We start from the raw sequence: 20,724 nt of genomic DNA, 5'->3' as shown, positions 1-20,724 counted from the left end.
ACCGTTCCACAATTGTTTGGGAACCAGCGATGGAACGTATCCTACACATATGAAAACCGAATTAAGGTTGAGGACAGTGGTCACTTACGAAACGTAAGCTAGTTACTTTTTGTTAGTAAAAAGTGGTCGACCTCACTCGCAGGCTATTTTTAACAATATAATTATTGTAATTTAGCATTATTTTGAGCACCTTGGAACATGGATGAAACTAAACAAGCGAACAATTTGTTTAACTGGTCTGTTACAATCGGATTTGAGTCACACGTCCTTATCCTGCTTCTGAAGATATTTAAATGAACTTTTGACACGAATAAAGATTAATTTTATCAGCAGCCTCCACAGGATTAAAAATAAATCTTTTCTATTTTTGACTTAGTGTTGTAATCAGTTAAAGATGGCAATTATTAAGCGTTCTCATTACAAAGTAGAGCAATAAAAATTGCTAAGCGCCATAATGGGTCTTAAGCTCATTATTTGATGCAAGCACTTCCCTTTATACCTATGTTTCCAAACAGTTTAGCTCCTTTGTTTATGCACAATAGGATTCAAGATAAAAAAAGTGGTGAGCGATCATGTTTAAATTGATGGTCTTTTGAAATTCATAACATAACATTATGCCTCTATAATAACCATATGATTGAAAAACGGGAGCTTTTGTATAATTTCCAAATTACAACCAAAAATTAAATAATTTCGACACGTCTGTGAATTGACGTCAACAAACCAAATTGCATAGGTATACCTAATAAACCTAGATATAAAACTTAGTAAATTTTGAAATGCCTAAAATTAATCAATAATTTATGCCGACTGCAGCAAAGGTTATTTATTATACAATCCTATACCTACCTAACATATTCTTCCGTAACATTCACTCCGTTCCAATCGATATTATTTCATCATATTTTATCCAAAAGGGAAGTTACAAAGGAACTGTTCCCAAGCCTGTAGCATAGCATCAAGTAGGGTAAACGGGCCCTGTCACTTTTGTAAAGGGCCCATCAATAATATACTTAGAGGTAAAATCCCGCTATCGCTTATAACTTACAATACTCCCTCGGACACAGTATGCGACCACAATTTCACGCGTGTTACACATACGCACCTTCAACCACCGGTACACATTACAAAATATCATAATACCCACTTAAACATTAACACTTTTAAATAAACATGTAAATTATCAGCACATTATACGGCTCCGGCTGTTGAAATCAATTTAATAGGCCTATTTCGTAAATGCACCAACCTTTCACTTATTATTTTTATACTTGAAATAATTAACGAGGCTGTCATTGAACATCTTTGGCAGTCTTTACGGGTAGTCAGAAGCCAGTAAGTCTCTCAACCAGTCTTATCATGCGGTATTGGATTGTCTGGGTAACTGGGTAGAGTAGGTTAGTTAAACAGTCACTCCATGTAAAACACTGAAACTGTGCTGCAACCAGCAAGACTTTCAGCCGACCTCAACATAGTTGAGAAAAGGCTCGGGAGATGATGACTTGAAATAGTTAGCGAGGGATTACTATTATTTTTGTACCTTTGCTTATTAGCTACAAGTGTTCATAATAATTATTTTTGTAATTGTCTGCGAATTCAACGTGTTAACAAAACATCGTTTGAGAAGTTAAATAAAAAGTTGGTTTGCCAACAATGATGATAATAAGTCAAGTTAATTTTATCTGTGTAATTATCATCTTAACGGTTAATTGTAACAATTTTATAGTCTATTCAACCTAGGAGTTAATTTTATGAGTTGTTTACATATTAGTGTAACCAGCAACTGTCGAAAACCTTGTATGACTTTGTCTAGTCTTGTTTTCTAATTGTTCTTTTTGTTGTTCAAAATACATTTGTCTAATCAAAATTATTTCTTATTTTCCAGGTAAGTTGATGGGAGATTCTAAGTGTGCAGTTTTGGTGAGATCGAGGAAAATATTCCACTCTATTTAACCTTCTCAAAAATGAATTTAACTTGTTGAATTTTGACCGTAGCATGCTCTGAAATCTTCTTACAACTAGCCTATGAATCATTGAATACGAACCTACCATTAAGCTTTAAAAGCACAAACGCCAGTCATCATTCACTCCACAATTTCATTCACAAGCCCGCAACTGAATGTATCATTCATTCTAACTGCTCAGCAACGCATAATATTGACATTAGTCGCAATTAGAGTTACGCCTTCCGAGAACCAGCTATGTTCCCATACCGACATTTTCATTAACTAAAACAGTAAGACCAAATACGAGAACATTAATTCGACGTATCACCACTAATTGTTGGGCCCGTGAGAACGCAGGCACCACCAAATAGAGAGCTAATTGTAACATTTCCATGTTTGAATAAGAGCAAACTTTTCAATATGGCTGACCCCAGATATCATACGGTATAATTGATCCAATAATAACAAGGTAACCTTGTATTCCGTCTAAGATTTTCGCGAAACTAAATGGTCTAGCTGGAATAACCATAAAAAATCTTAGTGGCCCATTTTTTGCTTGTTTTATTACATAATTGTCGAGACACATTAGACACGTTTACATTGCTATAAATAATATAATTACTAACATAAAAAACGGCATTCTGGTAAATTAATCAAACAAATCTGTGGTCTGGGGCAAAAAATATGTGAGTCAACGTATCCTGTAAGTGAATTATATTGCGCTGTTGTAGGCGGAAGTATTAAGTAGTATGCGATATCGAAAATTGCGCTCAACACTAAACTTGTTTAAGTTGACACACCCAAGTTTCCGGATTTAGTTTATCAGTAAAGCCTGTTAGTTAATGGAAAGTTATTGCTTAAGATTTTGTAAGCTGCCTTGGAATTTACATAAAAATATCCAAAGTTACTTAATTCCAAACTCGGGTAAACGAACCTTTAGATAGAATATTGAAAGTAGATCATTTAACGCAATTAAATAATATACGTAATAGATTTGTTAATTCCGCGTATAGGTAGAAATACCAAAATAATAAGTAGACCATGAACATACAACATAGTTTGGTTTACAACATAATTATACGTTTAACTTACTCGATAATTATTTCAAGTTTTATAAAAAAACGACTGCTGAAACACTGAAACAAGAGATCGTACACCAACGACCGTCTAACAATACTGTAACTGCGTCTTCCTATCTGCATCATTTCACCAACTATACTAAGAAAGCGTAACAGATAAACAGACAAACTTTCGCAAAAGGATAACGCTCCAATAACAACAAAAACAAAATTAAATAAACATAAAAATACCCATGAATTCTTCAGCAATTTTCCACCCGGAAACGCTAAACAAGTTTGCAGATAATTTAGAGCTTGAAGCTACGTTCGGGCGTGAAATTGGCCGTCAAGCGTCCGGACTGAACTATTATTGAGAATAAACATTTTCAAGACCTTAAAATCGTTAATAATAGCAATTACCGAAACGGAATTGCCTACAGTGGAAGTTACATGGCAACAATATTTGAACAATGGCGAACGTGATTCGTGTTTGGTGTTGACAGAATTGAGTCATGTTGCTGAGCTTTAGGGCACAAAAAGTCACGATAAATAAATTGTATCCTTGTTTAATGTGTGTTAACCAATCTACGGTTTTCCAATTTTGGATTGGATGGAGTGATTTTGCAGTTATGAAGTGCCAAAGTTAGAGATTATGTGTCAATAATTTTTACGGTAATTTTTTTGTCATATCGATGACATACTGTTGGTGTTAAAATCCAGGTACAATTCTCCATTTTGAACACCTCTAGCACACAATCTATATTTGAATGAAATAATGATTGTCATAAACATAATGAAGAGGTCATCACAAAATGTGTATGTAGGTATGTTTAGTTAGATTATAACATTTAAGTTTTGAACCTATACGAGTATATTCGAGAACCTTGGCTAAAGGTTATTTGTACACGATTAATGTAGTATTGAATTCCTGTGAACCGAAGATTAGATCTTATAGATGTCTAAATCTAATCGTGTATCTAGCATCTAAAGTCTATGTATAATATAGATCATACCGATAACAAGTCCTTGTAATTTACGGAAGTTATTAGAAAAATATTCTATAAATACAAATTAATATGTAGATAATATAAATAATAATTTTGGTTTTGTTTCACTGTAGTCAATGATTCCTCCTTCCCCTAAACAATTTTAGAGTGAAGGAGGAATTAATTATATAGGCTGAATTTATTTTATCTATAGTCATATTATGAAAAAATACATTTATGCCAAGTTTTTGCACATAAGAACAAATTTATGTGCATAATGTGAACCTATGAATCTGCTCTATTTCTTTGAGTGAACTGTATGTGCGTGCAAAACAGTCATGATCGTCCGGTCTGCTGGCCACCAAGGTAAATAGTGCATATAATAAACTAATGAATTGACTGGCCTAATGAATATTAGATTTACTCGCAGCTGAATTAAAGTATCGCGTACTACAAGATTCAAGGCTTGAATTACTGATTTCATTCTTTATAGAATATTTGTTGATTCATGCTATTCCGCTTGCAGATAAAAAAAAATATATGCGAACACTTCCTATGTTTTGAACCTGGATACACGAGACATTTTACCTTGAAAACACAGACAAAAACATTTTCGTATGCATATTAAATTTTAGGTACTAAATAAATAATTTTAGAACGTTCTAACAAACTGACAGAAAATATTCAAATATTCAAAATAATAGAATGCAATTCTGTAACCGACCACAAGAAGTTGCGTGGTAAATATGAATAAATAGTTACAAAACAAAATAGTCTAGAATTTCGTACGCAGGCACAGATTGTAGGCATGAAGTAACTTTTGTGTAACATTTTCTTTCAGGCCTGATAGAAACGTTTTTCAGAAAAAAAATACAGCAGTTTAATTTAAGTTCTATATTATTACAATCATTTATGGATATCAGCTGTGAGTGACATGTAATATTTTGTTCTGTGAGAGAATTGAACAATTGGTATTATTAGAAAAAAAAAGTTAAACAGAAGTTTAACACAATCGTGTATATGAAAAAAATATATACAGTTTTTCTTAGACATAATATAATTATGTCAAATGTTTATTTTACTTTCCGCAAAAACATTTGTAGAGACTAATCGTGATTATAGTCTGGCAGACTCTCGACTAGGTATACCCATTTATATCGACATAGCGATGTATTAATTAAATAAAAGATAATTTTAAATTAAATTATTTGAGTGAAATATCTAATTTAAAAAGTAGGTATACAAGGAAATAAATTAGATTATACTACACAATGGGAAACTAGCCATCAATCCAGTTTCAATCACTTTGAATAAAGATCGTATTAACGGCAACAAAAGGCCACGTGCCTCCAAATTAGTAACGTTTTCGCATCAATTTATTACATTTTGAAAGTCACTTTCATTGGCTTTCTTTAAAATAGTTTTAACGTCCACACTAAGAGTACTCGCATACTGCAAACTTGTAATCGGCTGATTCAGCCGATTACAAGTTTGCAGTATGCGAAACTATTTTAAAGAAAGCCAATATAAATTTATATATAAATGAAATATAAATTTATATGAAAAAAAAAGTCGTGGTGGCCTAGTGGTTTGATTCCAGGTCAGATAACTTTTCTAAGTTTGTAGGTATGTAGTTTCTAAGTATATCTTGGACACTAATGGCTGATAAAAACATCTTGAGGAAACCTGGACTATTAATTCTGAAATCACCAACCCGCATTGAGCAAGCGTGGTGTTTAATGCTCAATCCTTCTCCGTGTGAGAGCAAGCCTGTGCCCAGCAGTGGGACGATAAAAAGGCTATTACAGTACAGTATAAATCTATATGGAGATAAATGGAAGAGCGCAAATGACAACGATCAGGTATTTTGCCGGTATCAGATCGACTGAAAACTTTAATTGGATTCACGCTTTTATTTAAATATTTAGTCTGCAGTGTGATGGTACTCTAAGGTACACTTTCTATCAAAAATACTTGAAACATTTAAATTTAGTAATAAAAATATATCGCGTGTATGTTGATATGCACTAGACACGACAAAGACATATAAATTGGATGAAAGCGAAATGGTTTATTGAAAGACTGCATCTGATAAAATAACATACTTGTTCTGACGTGTATCGAAGTTTACGATGCGAGAGGAGCATGTGAGATGAGTTATAGTTGCTGCTTGTTGAAATGCTACGGCATTCTTTTCTTGCGCATTGAATTTATTATACTCTTCAATAGTAGCTTGTTAAGTCAGTCTTACCAATGGGTATTGGGTTGCCCGGATCACTGCATTGCGGAGGTCAGACAAGCAGTCACTCCTTATAAAACACTGGCACTCAGCTATATTCGGTTGAAAACCGAGCCGACCCCAACATAGTTGGGAAAAGACTAGGCAGATTATGAATAGTAGCTTGCATATCGACAGGGGTATTGGCCTATTTTTCTCCTTTGCTTTCGATTAGTCTTTTATACTGGGTAAATAGCACTTAAATCCGCTTATTTCTAGCATTACAAAACTAACTACATAAACACACTTACGGCCATTCCCAATATTCAATTCTGTTGCGTTGCTTACATGAAGATAAAATTCTGACATTAGCTCCATACAGGTAATGTCAATTCCCTATCTCTAGTAGCAACACAATAGATAGTTAGAATATTGGGAACGACTGCTAAACAGTAGGTACATACAGTATCAATAACAAAATCTACAATTCCAATCCCTTCAACTAAACTTCACGGCAAAAAAACTGTAACAGCTACTAATAAGTGATTCGCTTATAAACACGTTCATCACGTTCATGCAACCTTACGCAATTTGAAGGAACAATGCGCTAACAAGAAACGTTATTCTAGTGAAAGTACGGTGACGATAGTAAAACAGCCACCGGGTGCGTGCGCGCAACTAACAGATCGTAATTATGCGCCAAGCTGTTCACGTTGAATATTAAAGCGCTGACAACATCCAAATTGACTTGTCTCAAACAATTTTTCTGCCAAATCTAGAGTGATGTAGAGTTTTTGATGGCGAAAAAAATATATATGAATCTTGCACATATTTCTGAGAACCTTGTAAAATTCAAAAAAAACGTTCTCGAAAAGTTTTCTCGATACAAATTTTTTTTTAACTTACCTCTTAAAATGATCTTCTAACAAAAATATATATACTACTTATCAAAGTACATTGATAAAATGTATAACATTAACTTACCCATGTGTAAATACAGAACTTAGTTGATTTTTATTTTTGACTACTCAAGTCATATAAAAAGCAATTATTTTATATTATGTTACGAACGTCCCGTGATCAGGCTTCTCTTTCGTACGTAATTTGTTTTGGGTGTTGTCAGCCTCTTAGTAGTGATATTAAGTGTAAGCCTTTGAGTGCATGAAATATGACCAAACAATCAATGTGGAGATCATTTTGCAAATTGTATGTTAAGCTTTTCTAATTCTTAATCTTTGATGGGTATTTTATTTGAGGATTAGTGTTAATATTAAATATGATTAATATTGCAGATTAAAAATTATATAAGACCACATATTATATTATATGTTTTATATTGCCGATTACACCTATCATACATTACACGTCATTAAACTGTCAAAATATTTGCACAACCGTAACTCTTCTTGTCAATTAGGTAATCTTTTTTGCGATATATTGAATGTGTGATTTTATACGGTTTTAAGATTTCTCTCTATTCATTACTATTAATAAGGTATGGCAATGTACTGACTTGGTTATTCATCCACTCAATTATTCAGTGATAATGAAAGAAAGTGCTTTCCATCCGTTGCTAATTGACTCGCGATCTAATTCTTAAACATCGCATCGATATCAAAATCGATTTATTCATCAAAAGCACCTTATCTCGAATGCAATATCATTCGAGTTTAATTACTATGCTCAGCATGCAAACATCTTGTAATACATATACCTAATTAACAAGACGAAAAAAAAATCGGTTTAAAAAAGGAAAGTGAAATACTTTCTCCCTGAGATTGTGATCAGAATCGATTTAATTGTTAACTTAGCATAAAATAAGATTTAATGTACGTAACTAAATAATATCGGCCAGTTTGATTTCACCTTTCGTTAGCAAGATAATTACATATTTGTCGAACAAACTGTCAATTGTTTTATTTGATTTACTCTCGGCTAAGTTATGGTAATTATTTTTTTGCTGATTCATTTATGCGTATCCGTGTACATATTGGTGTAAATAGCTCTTTCTTGACTTCTATACAATTTTGTACGTCACGGAAAGATTTAGAGGTATACTGGGGCCCGATTCTCCTAATTTTACTTAAGCAACATACGATTCACGTTCGACTCGATTCGACTGAGATCCAATCCCGAATCGATTACGATTGAAGCGTATGTGGCATTCCGCTATTTTTTCTTTGAAATAAACGTTTTTATCATTTTCTGTCATTCAATAATGAATCATTTTGTCTGCAAATGATTTACGATTGCAAAATGATTGTACAGCAAACTACCGTATAGACCAAAATCACCAAAATAGCAGACCAATCGCACACCAATCAAATGTCAATCGAATACGATTGGTCTTTTATTAGTAGCAGAATGCCCGATATGGTTAAAACTGCTACTGCGATCATATTGCGATTCGATTTCTATTCGATTTTGACATTATTAACTTAGGAGAATCGGGCCCCTGATCATATTTGTTGCCAGTCGTTTTATCGCGCCTTCACCCGTGTCCCATGGAAACTAATACCCGTAGCGTGGTATTATGATACTCCGAAAGAGTGTAGCTTTCCAACAGTGAAAGACTTTTTCAAATAGATGCAGTAGTTTTGCAGCAGAGTACAAGACAAACAGACCTATTTCCTCTTTATTATACTAGTTTTGATGTTTGTGAAACATCTTGTCAGTAAATCATCCACATTGCCGAACTAAATACATTACTAACAAAGAACCCCATAGTCTTTGACACCATGAAGCAACATATTTGCAACAACTTTTGTAAGAACCTGCTTATCAATGGGGCCTTGTACCATAAGTTCTGACGTGTAAACTGGTCCAAAGCTCCCGATATGATCATGCGCAGATCATGAACTTACAACTAAGGTCACCTATCAGATTTCAGAATTCCACGCATAGATAAAAGATAATACAAAGCAAGAATAAGTTATTAAATATTACTTAACGACTGTCAATCAAGTTGTTAAAATGAATTATTTATGTTTATATAAGCTAGATAAATTAGATTGAGTACATGCGTAAGTATTTTGAAATCAAAAATGTGAACTAGATTAAGTACCTACGAATCTGGTTTTGAACAGGAAATGTTTGTTTAAAAAAAGTAGGTAACGACTTTATGTAAACAACATTTCAGATTTTATAAAAGTTGATTATATGAATGCCCCGAGGCAAAATATATATATTTTAGTTAGAACACAAATAGCTATTTTTCCCAACGCGTGCAATCAAAGAAAAATATCGAATTTCCTTAATTGTTTCTCATATACAGAATCGGATGCATTTCTTAGATTCCTTAATGCCACGACCATACGCCGAAGAAACTGGAGTATCGGCTGTTTCGAACACAAAACATGCGATTAAGCCGTACACATACATACATAATTTATTAGCAACACTTCATAAGCCCACTAATAAGGGTTTGAAGGCTGTCTGTCAGTTCGTAATGCAGATTTTGACGGCTGTAGTCGCTAATAAATTGACTTCTGGTATAAATGTTTAATATTATTTCGACAGCGGTAATCAAGCTGGTTTTTGATAAGCGAATATAAGCTCGGGAATTGATTTTGTAACCTATAAGGTGTAGGTAGCGATTTACGAAATATCCGTAAATCATTAGGTACATGAATAAGGAAAAGCGACAATCTAGTGCATTCAATTTCTACTCGGATCGAATAAATAAAATCGAGAAAACAAACAAACATCGAGACGTGACGATCTGTCCGGTTACATAAAACCAATCTGCATAGTCTCGCTAGTGAGGCTGTGATTTAAATCGTTTATTTGTAATCGATACAGACTGTGGCCAATCGGCGTGACAGACAGTTGACATGGGACAGCGAACAAAATATATATCACGTTGCGGACATGTCAACAAGACTGAGAGTACCAGACTCTTTGGATCTAAAGAGACGGTTAAAGAATCACTTTCACTGTTTCTGCACCAATGAACTCAATTGTTAGGTTTCTGGTAAAATCCTACCGTACCTAGTAATAACATTTAATTCCAAATCAATGACTAACGACAGATCTTGTCGTTTGTAGTGCATAAACATCAACTTTCTATTAGATTTTCCAAAATGACTGGCGTTTGTTAGGAAGTCAATGTTTAGTTCTAAACTGGATTATCATTGTCATTATAATCTAGTTTTGTTCTTAAATAGTAATTTTATTGTAGGTTGCAAAAAAAAATTCGTCTTGTTCAACTTTTTTTCTGACAGCTGACGCAGAACTGGCTTATGTTTGCATTGATTTTGATTATTTTTCTAATTCATTATTATCAAGATGTCGACAAAAAAACACATATTTAAATACTACAAGAAAAAAAATAGGTACAAGGTAATTATCAATTAGCACCACGGAACTAGTAGTGCACTACCGTCATTTTGTAATAAATAAATATCTTGTTGATATACAAAGTTTCAGTTCGTTATACAACGTGAAACCAATCCACTAATTAATGTTTGACGCTATCTACTCTCGTTTTAATATCTGGTTTGGTGGATAATCATCGATTTCAACAGGCGAAGCCGCGGGCAGAGATATAGCGAGCTATATGAAATGACGGAACACTTACATCTCTAAGGTTCAGTATCGTAATAAACTTCAAAACGGGAACTGGCTGTATTTACTAGATATTTTTGTTGTCATTTAATGCAGGAAATACTTAGTTAATCTACGTAAACATATAGGTATGAGAGTCTCTTTATAAATTATATTATTATTTAAAGATTAAAAAGTTATAGGTTATAATAAACAAATTACTAAATTCATGCTTACATTGTAGGAAGATATAAAAAGCAAACTGTCACGATGAACAGTTTTATCATAAGTTATCTCACTGTCCATTATTTTATTTGTTTACACAATACATTTTATTCAATCAAGCTTGTAATAATAGGCCTGTAATTCAGAACTAAGCAGTGCAAACAAATATTTTTATGTCTACACTTGCCTCATAAAACATGGTTAATGACGTATATAAAGGGGCTGAATGAAACAATGATGTGTAACGATCGATGATCGATTAATTGCAAAAAGTCGATAAACATTGTACAACACTAGACTTTTTCATCACACACTTTCTTAGTGGGCTGTTAATTGAATATCTATTAAAACTACTTACGACCTTAAATGCTTAATAGTCTATATCAATCAATTTCCGCCTACAGATTTTTGCACGGGATTATCTCATATAAGATCTCGTTATTGATAAATGGTTTTTAAAAGTGTGAATAAACTAAATGGGCAGAATTAGCGGAACAGTTTAGCCTCAGGCTATATTACGAGTCTTTATTACTGTGCTTTCTTACAAATTTTATTTAAAGATAGAGAACAAAGTTGCATTCAACATAATCTATTACTGTTCACTACTGTCGCTGCTACCATTAGCACATTGCCGGTTCAATAAATTGTCGGACGCGATATGAATGAACAATGTTCCTGAAGTCGTATTCTGTCATTTGTTTTCAACGTAATGTTCCAAGAGTAATTTTATTCATACAGAGCTATAAAGTATCATTATAAGAGTGAAATAATATACTGTATTCATAACTGAACAAAATCATTAAGCCTCATTTGAAGGCATTAATTTAAGTGCACGATAACATCTCTAAGCAACAATCGGTAAGAACTATCTACGTAAGTACGTAAAAACTTAAGTGTGGTTGCACGCGCAAGTAATGTTATCATTTAACTAAACATATAGTGTAATCGCGTAACGGAATAGTAATAATACTAATAATCTGGTGCACAGATGTGCTCACGAAGGCGATTAGATGGGACCAGTCATCGGCGAGGCGAATCGCAAACAACATGATTGAATGCAAACACGTATCTTTGAGAACGCCCATTCATTGCACAAACGTTCCAATAAACCAATACTTTGATACAGTAATCCAATTTGCAGACCACATTTTTGTATTACAAAAAAAAATAAAATGTTTGCAAAATTCGCTCATTATGCTAATTAAAGATTGCAACTTCTTACTTAAAAATTTTGGCACATTTCATTAAAAATTGCTGCACAAAAATGCGATACCAATTTTGCAAGTAAGTGACCTAATCAATCGTGCTATAATCAATTCCGCACTGAAACGAATTTCAAAATTAGAAAATCTGAAACAAAAACATAACCGATTTCAAAAACGTTGCTCAAAGCCGGAACCGTTTTTGAAACGTACACATTTCATTGGAAATTATGCTCGATTATACTTAAACGTGTGACTTGGACACGTATGTTTGAAAATTAGATGTTTAAGTAGAGTATTATAGATTGGTCATGTGCAATTTTTCTGTAATCTAGCGGTAATCATTTTTAAAAACTTCCGCGTTATCTTTTTACGCACATTACGGTGCACATAACATCTGGTGTTCAAACGAGGTGGAAAAGAGAAAACCTCGGGGGCTGATTGCAAACCGCACGCCAACCACAACCGCCACTGCTAAATTAATCCGTGATAAGATACCAACAATTTATAGGGCTTATAAATAAGCAATAAACTAGGTCTAAATAGCGGCAACAAACTTATTGGGTGGCATATTTATGCACTAATGAGCGGGTTTTCTGGTCCTTAGTTACAGAATTTTGATTGCTTACTTTGTACCGTATACACGACTCGAAGCAATTTATATTTTCTGCAACGAAACGTCGTAGCCAGCAATACGGGCGGTAGTTTACGAGCTAGTAAGTGGCAAGTGCAAACTATGTGCTAATTAACTGGGGACACTAATAGCAATAAGTAAATAATGAATACTAAAACTGCTCATTTGTTTTAAGTTTATTTCATGTATTAAGACTGATTTCACGTAACTCGTTTAATTGCCAATGCAACACAAAGCAATCTTCCCTAGCATTGCTTAAACACGACCCATCGATTTGGAAAACCAAACACGCGACTAGTAATTTGAAATAATAACCCTATTGATGACCCGAGTGCAATCGCGGGCGCCGTAACAAATCGCCAACCAATGTTAGTGTTTACCAATAAGGAAATAAAAGTATAGTCACCTCAAGGCTCTTATACCTAAACGGTCTCACAAAAAACGGCCAAGTTCGTATCCAACACGTATTGTTGTGTTCCGCAACCAGAACAAAATTGAACAGTTTTTGTTGCATATCTACAAGTTAATAGCCTATAATAATGTTGTAAAATGCAAGCTTTAGCAACGTATTGAATACACAAACGATTTTGCAAAAGTTCCCAAAGACAGTGAAACATTAAAAGGTTTAAAACAAAAGCAGCTATCACATCACTGCAAATATTGAGTAAGCAATTTTAATAATGTGGTAACCAAACGTATCAGACTGCGTAATGTTCAATTAATGCTCTGAGAAAACTGTAACAGCCGACAGGGAAGTAAAAGTCCTTTAATTTAAGGACGCGGTCCCTGGTCCAGTGTTACGAAAACATTGTCGTGACAACACAGTCTTGTAACCATTATACGGGTGCCTACACTCGAGAATTTGCATTAACGCACCTGCGGAGAGCTAGCGCTGACTTATCTAATAAACTAATCGTTAGTACACATTCAACTACTGACAGTTCTTGGGAATATCGTTACAGATTTGCGATCATTCGTTCCACTTGAAATAGCTTCGGAACGTTTGTAATTTACACATCTTTTATCTTTATTGAGTAATCTCGATTTATGAGTAATGCATGCCAGTCGTTTATCTTTTGTGTGAAGGTTTGATTCTATGATAGTTTTACTTGGATATTTAGGTTTTGGTTGTCTCGGGTAGGCTGTGAGAAATAATGGTGTAGGATTTAATGCAATACTCGTATTCTCATGACCTGTTTTCTTCAGTACCACGAGTACCTTCATAGCTTTGTTTAATATGTTTACTTACAATTTCGTTACACTTACACTTTATCAGCATTGTTGCCTTCAGTGAATTATTTCAGTCTAAATAATGATTTTGACCTACGACTTCGGGCTACGATATTAAAATTTTAAGATAAAAAATGGAAATTGGGATCTGCACCAATTTCCATTGTGGTCACTAACAGAAAATAATTTCGTATCTATTACGTTTATGTCCATTATAACCAGTGGGTTGAGACAAAAAATGGGCAATTTAATGAACTTCGAAACAGACCGAGACGACCTCCGCTCGTCACCTTGTACCTAACTTTCAGGCCAAGTATAGAGATGGCTATTATCTGGCAGCTAGAAGAGACATGAAGGTCTTTTCCCCAATTAATCGATGTTCAATTGACTTTATTCGAAAACAGCATTAGTCATGAGTGATCAAAAACTTACCAAAATTGTTTTTTGTTTCACAGAAGCTATCGGTGCCGCAGACGACCAATCAACGTCAGCGTCATGGTGGCAAGCGGGCACAGCCACACCGTTCCGCGAGAGCTCAAGCAGCGCCTTCTCCTCCACCCACGGCCTGGTGCAGACACACCCCTCGGGGGCTGATCCCTTCGCCTCCTTCGGAAGCATTGGGAGCACTTCTGGACCATCATCCAACCCATTCGCCTCCAGCGGCAGCGGTCCGTTAAGTGGCGGCGTTCGAAGCAACCCTCTGCCATCTTTGGCTAGGAATGCCAATGGGAAACCTTCCCTGAAGCATCTGGACTTCACAAGCAGTGCTACTGCTGAGCTGAGGAGGAACCCAGCACTGTCGGCCCCTGATGAGTGCGCTCGTGCCTGCAGAGAAAACGAACCACCCAGGATCTGCTACTACCACTTCACCTTGGAACTGTACACAGTTTTAGGAGCGTAAGTACTTCTTCCATGTTCGATGCTTTGCGGCTTGCTGCTGCGATTTAATTTTTTATCAAAATATTAGCCTAACTATCTAATCACCCATCATCCTGTTGATTTCTAACACTTACCTAGGCGAATATTAGACATTTAAATAAAAGTACTTTTATGGATTTTAACGCGGTTATATAATATTATTTAACCCCGACGTTTCGGATCCTTTACAGCATCCATAGTCACTAGATAGGGTAGACTAATAATAAAGGTATTGGTCATCTTGATATTACATTTACAAAACAACTACTCTACAATGTGTAGATTATTGACAATCCGATTTACACAGAATGATCTCACTGTATCCTTCGGTCTTGCAGTTTTTGGCCTGGATTTGAATTTAATAGAACTATGATAGATTTCCAAGCAGGTGGTACGCTCCAGCAGCCATATTCTTTATTGTTTGGATGTTTTTTTTTAAATCTCAATAGCCTCGCGAATTGCGAATAATATAACAGCGATAAAATTCGTAACAGTAGTTTTTTTTTTAATTTAAGTATCTACATCTTACTTATCAAAATCAAAAGTCACCTTTACGTATAAGGAAAACTCGAAGCAGATTTCCCCAGTAGCTAAAACAACGCTAATGAAGTTTGTTTCCTTTGCACCTGCGGATACAAGCGAATCATTGTGTTTTTTCAACGGACATGAACTACATAATTCGAAACCGTGTTAAAAAATTCCGATAGATCACCCAGTGACATTGAATGAGTCTTCTTTCATAACAATAATAATAGACTCTTCGTTTCTTATGAAAATTACAAGTTGCAGCTAACTGAGTCGGAAGTCCATTCAATTGTACCACAATAATTGCACGGATTAGACGTTTACTTTACAATCACTGTTATCGACTTATATCATAGTAGTTTTAAAAAAGGCTTAAGGCTTGAGTAACTCCTTACCTCACTGAATTTCGTAAGAACTGCGCCATCTGCGCTAAGATCCAGAGATAGACGAAAATATTTGTGAGATGCTCACGCAAAGTCGTGCCGAGAAAAAAACCGACCCATCGACCGACTTTTCCATTTCGCACATTTTACGCTTTGTTTCACACGGACTGTTAGCGGCTTCGAATTCAATGCCGCACTTAAATACAACAACTGATCCAAATTCCGTAGGCCACGTAATTGATAGGTGACGACAGGACTTATGCAAACTGGTTATTTCACTATAGCCTACGTGCTGTATAGAAATAGTGGTGTAAGATACATTGATAAGGAAATAGACCATAGCTTATGTCATACTTAAACGCATACAAATGATTGCAGGGCGTGTCAAGTATGCACACCGAACGCTACGAACGTGGTATGGTCGCACTGCCAATGTGTGCTGGCCGATGGTGTCGAGCGAGGAATCCTCACAGCGAACAGAATGTTGCCAGGACCTTCCATCCAAGTGTGCGAGAACGACAAAGTAGTCATTGATGTAGAGAACCACATGGAGGGTATGGAAGTGACCATTCACTGGCATGGAATCTGGCAGAGAGGCTCTCAGTACTACGATGGAGTACCATTTGTGACACAGTGCCCAATCCAACAAGGAAATACTTTCAGGTAAACTTGGTTTCTTAAATAAGCATGATTGTCTTATATCTAATCTTCATATAGCAATGTTTAATATATACTCTTTTATGTATTACAGATATCAATGGCAAGGTAATGCTGGTACCCACTTTTGGCACGCTCACACTGGACTTCAAAAACTAGACGGTTTATATGGCAGCATCGTTGTACGTCAGCCTCCTTCCAAAGACCCTAACAGTCACTTATACGACTACGACTTGACTACCCACGTGATGTTGCTCAGCGATTGGCTTCACGAAGACGCCGCTGAGAGGTACCCTGGTCGTCTTGCCGTCAACACTGGTCAGGATCCCGAAAACGTACTGATCAACGGGAAGGGACAGTTCAGGGATCCTAACACCGGTTTCATGACCAACACACCACTGGAAGTATTCACGATCACTCCTGGCAGAAGATACAGATTCAGAATGATCAACGCTTTCGCGTCCGTGTGCCCCGCGCAGGTCACTTTCGAAGGCCACAATTTAACCATTATTGCGACTGACGGCGAACCGGTGCATCCTGTACAAGTAAACACCATCATCTCGTTCTCAGGTGAGCTAACCACGAGGAAGCAATAAACATACGTGTTTACGATTTAGCTTTCAAACAATGGCAACTTGTAATGTTTGTTGAAGATGTTTCGTTACGAGGAATCATGGAGGATCATCTTATATTGTGCCCACTCTCGCTTGTTGTTTCTTTAACAGCTTTGATGTTAAAATTAAATATTCCTACCAATTCTCTTTATCGAATCGTAATAACAGCTACATAACAGCATAATATAATGCACGATAATCGCCAGCAATTTTTATAAGACACGCCTATGTGTTGTAATAATGTCTAATTAGGTAGCGCGCCCAGTCGTGCAAAAACATTGTATAACATAAATGCTTCCTCTTTTACAACATTTGCAAATTATCTAGATCCTAATGAAATTCTTACAAGAATATTATAACGCGTGTTACAGGCGAACGATACGACTTTGTAATCGAAGCGAACAATATTCCTGGAGCCTACTGGATTCAGGTCCGAGGTCTGGGCGAGTGCGGTATCAAGAGAGCACAGCAATTAGGTATCCTCAGATACGCGAGAGGACCCTACCAACCGTCCTCGCAGCCTCCCACTTATGACGTTGGCATTCCTCAAGGAGTGGTGAGTTATGGCGACCGGTGTAACATACCTGGATTCTGTAATATATTATATACCACTAGTAGATACAGTAGAACTTTGATACTACGATAATGTAAATACTCTTCTTGAGTTAGTAGTAGAACAAGTACTGTGCTCTTAAGTTCTAGTTGGTGTTCATGGCGTAGTATATGAAGTACATAGCCCGTGTCACGAGACTACCCGCCTCAATTATTAAAGAGCGGATATTGCATACTGAATTCCTGGGCCGACGCCTTGATTAACATGGTCGAAGTGTCGACTTGATACCACCTCGTTGCTCAAACATAAATACTGGTATAGAGCCGATATGAAACAAATTTCACAGTGGTGAATAAATTAAAACGAAAAATCAAATTGTAGCTGTTGACGAACTAGACCATGTACAGTCAGGTGAAATAGCTACCGGTACATTTACCGGTTCTGTAAATATATCAACCGACTTGTCTCTGTAGCAATTTTAAAATCGACTAACTACATACCAGTGTAACTGTTTATTATAAGGTGTGTGTTTGCACTTTGATTGAATTTGTGCAAGAGTGCAAATAATTTTCCAACTAGTAGTTTTAGTAACTGTAGTAAATTGAGTAGTGAATAATGTAAATTTTGCACGTAATATTAGTAATTGCACGTACCTTTCTCCCCACTAACTATCCAGGTGATGAACCCGTTGGATGCCAGGTGTAATATTTCAAGGAATGACGCTATTTGCGTCAGCCAGCTCAAGAACGCCAAGCACATCGACCCGGCCATCCTTCAAGAAAGGCCTGATGTTAAAATCTTCTTGCCTTTCCGTTTCTTCGTCTATAGGCCAGAGATGTTGTTCCAGCCGAACACTTACAACAGATATTTAGGTAAGCTATTCAGAGAGTTTCTAAATGCAGTGCAATTCATGATAAATTATAAACCAACAATAACATGATGTTAATTTCTTCAGTTGCTCCTGGTGGAGACCACGTAATCAGTTTGATAGACGAAATCTCATACATGGCGCCGCCCGCGCCACTGATCAGTCAATATGACGACATCAACCCAGAACAGTTCTGTAATGGTGACAACCGTCCCGCTAACTGTGGACAGAATTGCATGTGCACGCACAAAGTGGACATACCGCTTAACGCTGTTGTTGAAGTAGTATTGGTAGACGAAGGTACGTACGTTACGTCATATTTAAACACCCGAGAAAATTACCTTATTGAGTTTGGTATAATTAAAACAACTAAGTGGGTTTATTTAAACACTCTGTACCTCAATTTGAGCCTTATTTGCCGATGTTATCATACCGTAAATCGATTTATTTCTTCGATAATTATACCAGGTTGAATACAATAACGGGAAGTTATGCATCACGTATAGATTACGGTAATTATAGATGCAAATTCTTGATTGTACTTTCCATTTTCCAGTTCAAATCGCCAACTTATCTCACCCGTTCCACTTGCACGGTTACGCCTTCAACGTCATCGGTATCGGTCGATCACCTGACCAGAACGTGAAGAAAATCAACTTGAAGCACGCTCTCGACCTCGACAGGAGAGGTTTGCTTGAGCGTCACCTGAAGCAGGGAGACCTGCCTCCAGCGAAGGACACGATCGCTGTCCCCAACAACGGCTACGTCATCGTCCGTTTCAGAGCCAACAACCCCGGCTTCTGGCTGTTCCACTGTCACTTCCTGTTCCACATCGTCATCGGCATGAACCTGGTCCTGCAAGTGGGCACTCAGGCTGACCTGCCGCCCGTCCCTCCCAACTTCCCCACATGCGGTGACCACCTCCCTCCCATCACGCTCCACTAAATTGGTTCCTAGACAAATTGCCCAGTTTTATCATGTGCAAAAAAGTACAGCACACAGCTATGTACAGTTGATTTAAATATGTTAACTAAGTGTAAATTTATGTTTGTTTTGTGTGATGTGTCCGGTAGATTCGAAGTGCTCGATTCTGCCGTTTGTGTTTATTTTTTTTACAAGAGTGATTCAATGGGAGTTAATGATGGTTTGTGATTTTATTTAACGATGATGCACTGTTTCTACGAGTTGACTTCAATTTTAATTTTATGCCATATTCGGTGATATTTTCTTAATTACGTTTTAATTATTGATATCGCCTATAATATGTACTTTGAGGCTCTTGAACCAACAATTTTACTTTCGCGTATGGAGTATAGTTTTAACATGACTTGGTCGTCCTGTAACTAACAACTTGCCATTATAATTTTATTTTCACCAATGATATATTTATTACTTGTATATATTAAAAAAATACTTATTAGACCTACTTGCTTAGAATTTTAAGACATTTGAAACATTTCCATCCCAATTCTGCATGCATTCCCATTTATGATAAACTGTAAATATCTTACTGCGGAACTTATGTAAATACACAGTAGTATGATCACACTGTATCACTCTCCGTACACAAACGAAGACTGTATATTATTATGTAGACTATAGATATACAGATAAGCACACGTGAGGTTATTAATTAAGACATTTTGCTCATTGTGTCGGCTACTATAGTTCGGCCATTCAGAGAATGCGTTCCTGACACGTCGCGATTGAACTGACGACGTAATAACATTCATTGATTATTGATATAATAGTGTTGTTTTAATGCTCCTCAATTGTTAAAACGGTAAACAACCAGCAAAAATATTTTTATCGTAACTGCAAAACCATTGCAAAGTTACGTCGTCAGTTCAATCGCGACGTGTCAGGAACGCATTCTCTGAATGGCCGAACTATAGAAGTCATTGTGATTGTGCCAACGAAAATTCCAAAATGTCGGAGTGTCCTAGTCGACCGAGTGCGACAACTTACAACGAACAATATCGCAGGGAAGTAGGTATATTTTGCTATCAGAAAAGCGAATGATACGATTTATCATATTATTATAAAATTACTATAAGAATGTAAAATTTTATACCATTTAATAAAATCTATGAAAAATAGCTGTTGATTTAATTTTCCTTGTATGCATGAGTAGTTTGATGATTTCATAGTTTTCTTTCCTA

At 36.0% G+C, this 20,724-nt stretch overlaps 1 protein-coding gene across 1 annotated transcript in view; it reads left to right on the top strand.

Moving 5' to 3' along the window:
* The window catches only part of LOC124631156 (laccase-1), a 55,546-nt gene extending 34,885 nt beyond the window's left edge, over nucleotides 1–20,661 (top strand). The window contains exons 2-9 of the mRNA XM_047165374.1: nucleotides 14,500–14,941; nucleotides 16,249–16,533; nucleotides 16,622–17,097; nucleotides 17,513–17,697; nucleotides 18,371–18,566; nucleotides 18,650–18,862; nucleotides 19,119–20,226; nucleotides 20,456–20,661. Coding sequence (XP_047021330.1) covers nucleotides 14,500–14,941; nucleotides 16,249–16,533; nucleotides 16,622–17,097; nucleotides 17,513–17,697; nucleotides 18,371–18,566; nucleotides 18,650–18,862; nucleotides 19,119–19,507 — 2,186 coding nt within the window. The 3' untranslated portion in view covers nucleotides 19,508–20,226; nucleotides 20,456–20,661. The remainder of the gene's footprint in view (nucleotides 1–14,499; nucleotides 14,942–16,248; nucleotides 16,534–16,621; nucleotides 17,098–17,512; nucleotides 17,698–18,370; nucleotides 18,567–18,649; nucleotides 18,863–19,118; nucleotides 20,227–20,455) is intronic.
* Nucleotides 20,662–20,724: the final 63 nt, after the last annotated feature.

This window comes from Helicoverpa zea, chromosome 6 (genome assembly GCF_022581195.2).
Source record: "Helicoverpa zea isolate HzStark_Cry1AcR chromosome 6, ilHelZeax1.1, whole genome shotgun sequence".
Taxonomy (NCBI): domain Eukaryota; kingdom Metazoa; phylum Arthropoda; class Insecta; order Lepidoptera; family Noctuidae; genus Helicoverpa; species Helicoverpa zea.
Note: the sequence above shows the minus strand (reverse complement) of the source record. Positions and strands in the feature narration are given on the sequence as shown.